The 7,468-nt window shown below is 45.1% G+C and overlaps 2 protein-coding genes across 4 annotated transcripts; one reads left to right on the top strand and one right to left on the bottom strand.

Moving 5' to 3' along the window:
- Window positions 1-317: 317 nt before the first annotated feature.
- On the bottom strand, window positions 318-2,960 carry LOC6738109 (glycine--tRNA ligase). Of its 3 annotated transcripts, none has more exons than XM_016171502.3 (2): window positions 2,822-2,960; window positions 318-2,733 (listed from the first exon to the last, which is right to left on the bottom strand). In XM_016171502.3, the coding sequence occupies exon 2, from the start codon at window positions 2,479-2,481 to the stop codon at window positions 442-444; it is 2,040 nt and encodes a 679-aa protein (XP_016031943.1). In that variant the 5' UTR covers window positions 2,482-2,733; window positions 2,822-2,960; the 3' UTR covers window positions 318-441. The 3 variants fall into 3 exon arrangements, with proteins under 3 accessions (XP_016031943.1, XP_039149775.1, XP_039149774.1); XM_039293841.2 differs by having other exon boundaries at window positions 318-2,752; window positions 2,822-2,872; XM_039293840.2 differs by having other exon boundaries at window positions 2,796-2,866.
- A 200-nt stretch (window positions 2,961-3,160) lies between these two features.
- On the top strand, window positions 3,161-7,136 carry LOC6738108 (putative uncharacterized protein DDB_G0271606). The gene is made up of 3 exons (XM_016169511.3): window positions 3,161-3,463; window positions 3,586-3,686; window positions 4,621-7,136. Exon 3 carries the CDS (start codon window positions 4,685-4,687, stop codon window positions 6,590-6,592), a length of 1,908 nt encoding a protein of 635 aa, XP_016031942.1. The 5' UTR covers window positions 3,161-3,463; window positions 3,586-3,686; window positions 4,621-4,684; the 3' UTR covers window positions 6,593-7,136.
- The last annotated feature ends 332 nt before the right edge of the window (window positions 7,137-7,468 follow it).

Here is a 7,468-nt window from a genome sequence, read left to right as displayed (position 1 = left end):
CTATTTATTTATTTATACAACGCAAGCTTGCGATTGAAGCCTAAAGAAACATTGGCCTACAATTCGTATTACTCTCACTTGTTTATATTTTTACTCTTTGTGTAGAGTTTGTGTTTTTAAAAGGAATTTCACGATTTTCACCCATTTAAAGTGTAAATAAATCATAATATCCGGTAAATTTGAATTGTCATTTATCCAAACTACTTTAAATGTGCATATTTAAAATTATATTAAATAATTTTGAAAAAAATTTGTCCGAGAAAAAATATTTTTTGAAAATGAACATTAAATTCATATTGAAAATAATCACATTCCCATTTCAAAGCGCAAAGCATTAAATGTTGCATATTTATTGAACTTTAAGCGTAGGTATACAAAAAAAAGAAAACTTTGAAACTCCGTAAATGCGTGCCAAGCGTAAGAAATTCCTTTATCAACCAGTTACTTGCTGGCTTCCTGCTGCTCGAACAGAGGATACTGCTCGGTGACATTCTCCCAGGTGGTTTTCGCCGTCGACAAGTCCTTGACGACGCCCACAACCTCCTCCAGACCGACGCGCACCTGTTTCATAGTATTTCGATCCCGCAGAGTCACCGTATGCGGTTCCTTTAGAGTGTCGAAGTCCACGGTGATGCCATAGGGAATGGCAATCTCATCCGTGCGGGCATACCGCCTGCCAATGGAGCCGCTGGAGTCGTCCACCTTGTGCGAAAGTTCCGCCTTGGTCAGGGCAGAAGACAGTTTCTGAGTGTAAGGTTGGAAGTCGGTGTTGTTGGACAGCGGAAGGATGGAGCACTTGATGGGCGCCACCAGAGGCGGTAGCGTAAAGTAGCATCGCTGCTCGTCGCCGTCGCGGCACTGGAAACTGTGCTCCAACAGGGAGTACATGATGCGACCAATGCCGAATGAAGGCTCAACCACACTCGGGATGAACTCCTCCACATGGACCGTTTTCGTAGAGTGCTTAACGCTGATGGTGTCCTTTCCGAGATCGTGGCTTTGGCCATCCGCCGTGGTCAGTTTGTATTGACCATCGCCAGCCAACTGTTCCTCTACCTTGGTTATCTCCTCCAGCGAAAGCTTAGCCAACGCATCCGTGATGTTCTTTGCCTCCTTCTTGAAGGTCTTGCCGAGAGCCTGCTTGTTGGGCACAATCTCGCTGACCTCCACAGTTTTGGGAGCCGGCAGACGCTTCTCGGCCACCAAACGCACACCTGTGGCGGCCGTATGCTGTCCCAAATCGTAGGCACTGCGATCCGCACATCCTACGCACTCCACCCATCCGTAGGAGGTAAGGATTTCGGCATCCCAGCAATCGCAGGCATAGTGAGCCATCTCATTGGACATGTGCTGCCGGAATCGCAAGCACTCCGGTTTGATTCCAATAGCCAAAAGGAACTGCTGAATGCGGGCCATATAGTAACCAAGTGTCTCGTTAGCCACCAGTTTGGATGCCACTGCTTCGCCGATTTGCACCTGGGCGGCAGACTTTCCATCCATCTGGTTGCAGGCCGAGTAAAGGGTCAACTTCTCCGATTTGATGTTGCCAAATTTGGGATGATCCTTGAGCACGGGATCACAGAAATGTTCAATCTCCGCCATGGTGAACTCTCGCACACGGATCAAGCCCGATCGGGGTGAGATTTCATTGCGGAAGGAGTTGCCAATTTGAGCCACAGCGAAGGGAAGCTTGCCTTGATTGAATTCCAACAGTCGCTTGAAGTTGACGAAGATACCCTGGGCAGTTTCGGGCCGCAGGAATCCCTTGACCAAGCCAGTGGGTCCAATTTGGGTGGCAAACATCAGGTTGAACTCAATGGGTTCTGTTAAATCATTGCCGGTTAAGGGAGATTTGATGTTGTATTTGGCCAGGACACCAGCCAATTCCTGTTTGTTCAGGCCATCCAGTTTAATGATAATATCCTCACACTCGGCCTGCAGGGCGGGAGTTGCATCCTTGGCCTTAGACAGCTTTTCCAAAGCCTGCTTAATGAGATGATCCAGGCGGAAGCACTCGCCGGTCTTGACATCCTTGACCATCAGATCAGCGAAACGCTCCACATGACCAGAGGCTTTGAGCACAGGTTCGGGAGTCAGAATGGAGCAGTCCACCTCCAGCATTTGCTCTTCGAGGGCGAAATACTGACGCCACAGGGCCAGAATGTTGGACTTGAGGGCACAGCCCATGGGCCCAAAATCGTACTGGCCGGTGATGCCGCCATAAATGGCAAAACTCTGGTCGTAGAAGAAGCGACGTTTGAGTAGATCCTCCATCTTCGCGCGATCGAAACTAACGACACTGGGGGTCAGGGCGAGCTCCTTGTCCTCCAGCAGCTTCTTGCGAGCCTTCAGCTCGGCTACTGCCTTTTTCACATCGATCTCGGGGGCACCCTTCGCCTTGAGATCCCTCACCAGGTTACCCTGCTCCTGAACTCGTTCCCTCAATGGGGCAAGTTGGGCCTCAATCTCCGGATTCGACATGATGAACTCGGCAGCGGCGGATCTTAGTTTTACCTTTCTATTTTGCTTCTTGGTGCCCCAACTTGTGGTTGCAGGTGGAACTGGCTGCTGCGGTTGCGTGGGTGGAGGTGGTGGTGGTGCGGCGGGAGTAGCTTTTGTGGTAGTGGTGCCAAAAAACACTGTCGTGGCAATGTGCTCGCTCCACGTTGTTCTCGCAATGTGAGTTCTCACGGCTGTGGTGGCGCTGCGCAGGTGGGGTAGCGCTTTCAACAACTGCAATGACATAAAGAGGCTTTTATTTTTTCAGCCGAAAAACGCGAATTTATGTAATAAACCGTCCAATTGGCTACTGCTGCAATACCTTCACTTGCGGCTGCAATTTCGACTTGGATGAGTCTTTGTCGGCCGGCTTGCAGCACTGTCTCTGCCCAACACTGATTATGGTTAACAGAGCTGCTCAGTGATGCGCAAGTTGCGACTTGTAGCAATATTTGGTAAATGTGTCTTGGATAGTTCGATTTCAACATAGATAATAAAATCTTTAAATCTTTACTTTAAAGTTGAATAAGCGATGGAATTATTATTAATTATTAATTTTCTGACAAAATTAAGGTATCCCAAAGTCACAGTTATCATCGATCACTTGTCTCTAACAGGGCGGCTGTTAATAACAGCACCTTAAGATGTTTTCCAGCACTCCAGCATATCGGGTAGGGCCTTCTTCGTTATCGATATGTTTAGTTTTTGTTTTAATTATGTAGGCGCAGCATTGCAGTCTGTTTTCTTGCAAGTTTTTCCCATATAATTTGCTCAATTTTGGTTTAGTTCGGCCGAACTCAAGCGCTGCCCAAACCAATTGCTCAAACGCGTAGCGCACAAATTGAAAAACAAGCGGTTAATGTGAAAAACAGGACGAGTTTTCGTGTGTTTTCTATCCGAGAGGACGCGGCGTTGCAACAACAGCGACGCTATGCGACCGCATTTCGAGCGATAAAACAGAAAGGTGTGCTCCTCTCTCCCTCTCTCGGAAGTTTCTCTCATCTGAGCTGCTAATACAAATGTTGTTTTCCTGCCAATTTGCCGAAATCTTAATTGCAAACACTTAAAAAATTAACTCATTCACAGGCGCTGCCACACATAACGGTTGATGTTTGTTTTTACGACGACGCACACACACATACACCGGCCAAAGAGGCAGCGGTCACAACAACAAAGGTCTTCGTTCGGTGAGTTGCGAGTTGTTTTTGTTTAACCGTTTTCCGTTCTTGACCTGTTTTTGTTGTTGTCTTGTTTTTTTTTTATGAGTGGGCCAATCGATCTGTACAAAGTATGCATTATAATTTATTTATTAGTCATAAGCGTAGTTTGTTTTTGTACGTGTATGTGTGCACACCATTTTACATCATTTAACATGCACAGTGGAGGTTCTTTAATTAGAAACCAACCCCCACGATAGAAATGATTAAGAATGCGGAGAAAAAACCAGTTTGGTTCCTCTCAGCGAGCATCCACTGTAGGCGCACTTAATCCAACGACTTTTGCACGTTTGATATTAAGTCATCGCCGGCCACGAAGGCCAAACTCAAGACTGTACGAAACAAAACCAAAAAATGTTCAAAAACACGGACACAACAAACCTAACAACACCTCATCGGGATGCTCTATGTTTTGGGTTAATGTTCTGGCCATTTTTTGGAGAGGGTTCGCTTCAAGGTTTACTGTGGTTGTGGTGCGTGATGAAACGGGTTGGAAATCGGAAACAAACAAAAACTAAGTCTGTACATACAACAAAAAGCATTAATATCCTAATAAACTAGTGCACGTCTCTTATTCAAAATGCTAACTCTGAACGAAATCATCCAGGGGTATTCGACAGCTCTGATACAATAAGATCTCATACAATATATTTAAAAATAATAATTCAGATGGTTTTTGTAGACTAACTAAGGATAATCAGTTTCTGAGTTACAGACTAATTATGTTATATTTTCCTTCTTGTTTCAAAATTTGTAACAATCTATAAAAAAAATTTAGTAAACAAAAATGAATGTTTATAGTATTGTATCAGAGTGGGGGAATACCCCAAAAGAAACCCATAAATTGCATAAAAACAAAATGAGCTTAGGAGGCGACTGATCGAAGACTGCTTGTCTTTTCTAGGATCCCCCGAAAATATCAAAACCCGCACAAACAACCCACCAACGAAGCCGACGAACCACTGGCGATGCAATTGAAAGCGCCCAAGAGCAGAAATATGGCCAGTCTTAAAGATGAAGAGCAGGCGGCAACTACAAGCAACTCCACGCACAGTCTCAACAACAACAACAATACGAATAACATAAACAATAACCACAGCAGCAGTAGCAACAACAATAAAAACGAGGATGATCCAAAGGTTAGGAAGGAGAATCTGGAGGCCAGGAAACAGGCCCTGGAGCAGCGTCTCAGCGAAAAGAGCTGGCTGCTGCAGCAAATCCAGAAACAGGAGACTGCCATTATCAATGGCAACTACGAGCACATGACGGTCAATGAGTTTTTCGTCCAATTAGCACAACAGTACAAACATGAGCAGCAGCTGCAAGCGTTGGCAAGGGAAAACAGCTCAATTCTGAGGAGAAAACAAAGTACAACGAGTCGGGAAAGTCGCGAGAGCCAAATGACCATCAACAATAACAATCGACAGTCGGAAACGCTGTCGAATCGCAGTTCAGAATATGACAATTACCAGCCCACCTCATCGGCGGGGGCGGGCGATATGCTGGTGATTGGCGTGGCCCAGCAGCAGGCGCAACAACAACCGCCTCTGGTGAAGAGTGCCCTGAAGAAGCGACCCACACCCACGCCGAGCCAAATGCAGTATATGCGCCAGCAGCATCAGCAACAAGCTCATTTAGCGATGAACATGAACTACCAGAGATCACAGCCGGATGTCATATCCATGTACTCGGCGAATTCATCCAATGTAGCAACTTTAAGGCAACCGCCACAAGTGGCGCCCCAGCAGCAACCAATTATAGTGCAGTGCGATAAATATTACCTATCGCCCACCCATCAAAGTTACAATGAGGGCGGCTTTATCAAATCAAGTCAGAACATCAAGAAATATGTGTCCCCAATGGCATCGCCCAGTAATATCAGCTACGAGCAGCAGCAACAGCGTAATCCTTTACATCACCAGCGCCAGCTAGATGCTATATCCCTGGCGCCCAGCTATGTTTCCGTGGACATGGAAGCTGCCCAGCATCAGCAGCAATATCGCTGGCGTTCTCAGTCACACATAGCACCCTTAACTCCTCCACAATTGGGCATAATAGAGGTGAAATCGCACTCCAGCGATATGCTGGCGGTGCCTATGCCACCCAGCCGTTTTCCGCCGCACGATGAGATCTCACTGTCATCCTCGTCCACGACCATTGAGAAGAAGCCCAAGCCCAAGCAGTGGCTGGAATCTTCGCTAGATGGGCCAGCTGTTATCAGGCAGATGGATTCACAGCCCCACAGTCCAGCTGGGAGTAGTAATGGGAGTAGTAATCCCGGCGCAGCTGCCATGGTCTCAAGTAAACCCCGCGCCAAGCTCTCCTCGCAGTCCATGTCGGTAGCGGGTCGTCACTATTCCATGTCCAACCAGCGGCCGACTCCGAATTATCCCAGTGCCAGCTATGCGGTGAATACCAGTTCGAAAGCCCTGCTCAGTCAATCGACTTCGTATCTCAATGCCATGGAGCAAACTTTAGGTATATCGGTGTCGTATCCGCTGGAACCTCTGGACATACCAGCACTGCGAAATTTACCACCTAAGCCAAGTCAAATGCAGCAGCCAACGCCGCCGCCCAGACCGCCACCCGCAAATCAGGCTCATACTCAGAATCAGAACCTAAGTCACAGTGCTAATGGCAGTTCAAGCGGACTTGGTCATGGCAATGCTGTACAAACAGCGCTGGTGTCACCGCCAGTAACAGTGGCCACGGCCAGTTTATCGCCGGATATTCGCATCGAGTCGCCCAAAAACATGACCGTAGTTCAGCAGGCCACTTTCCAGCCGTACAAAGAGGTGACGAAACCCTTCGAGATGTCCGATTTCTACAAATACTCCACCAAATTTAAGCAAAAGGAGGGCGGAAATCCCAATTGACCTATAAGGTTGCACGGAATTCTCATGCACTTTCACCTTTTAATGTGATTAACTAAACTAATTTTGTAGCACTGGAGCAACTACAGAGCAAAGCAGCTCAAACTATTGGACTCCTTTCGAATTTTAAGTTCGTTAGCCAAATTATTTAGGATGAAAAAAAATAAAAATGCTCAAAAGATCTGCCAAACTGAAAACTGACGTATTGAAAGCAATTTATCGAACGACATTCAAATTTTGTATTGAATTTTTAAAGTACAAAAAAAAAAAAACACAGGACAATATTATCCCCGAGGGGGACAGAAATCGCCTTACAACAGGATGCCTAGAAAATGTGGAAATATTTTAGATAGTTAACAGCATTTATAAACAAATAACTGACTAGCAATTGTTAATAAGTGTATAAAGGATTATATTTACACTAATCGAATGATATTTTTATATGAATATACACATTGGATACTGGTATATTCACCGAGTTCTTTAAGACTAACTACCGACAAGCAATAACAAATAGATAAAAATAAATATCTTATATTAAAATATACGTGAGCTTGTTTTTATTGATATCAAAGCACTCAAATATTTCTTTGAGCTTCCAATATTTTTCTCACAGCATCATAAATATTCTTTTAGCATTCAATTTCAGATTTTTGGAATAATTGACATGAAAAGAAGGTTTTATATTTCCCTAGCCTATAAATAAATGTCTCATTTATGCCCATATATATATATGTTCTCACTTCCTTAAATCATTCCTTATCGAATATATCTTGTAGTTCCTTAATCTCTGGTTAAAACTTATTTATAGAACAACCGATAAAACTTAATTACTTTCCTCCCCTTAATCTCTCGGATTTCTCTTTGTTTCTCTCGCGA

Source organism: Drosophila simulans, chromosome 3L (assembly GCF_016746395.2).
Source record: "Drosophila simulans strain w501 chromosome 3L, Prin_Dsim_3.1, whole genome shotgun sequence".
Taxonomy (NCBI): domain Eukaryota; kingdom Metazoa; phylum Arthropoda; class Insecta; order Diptera; family Drosophilidae; genus Drosophila; species Drosophila simulans.
Note: the sequence above shows the minus strand (reverse complement) of the source record. Positions and strands in the feature narration are given on the sequence as shown.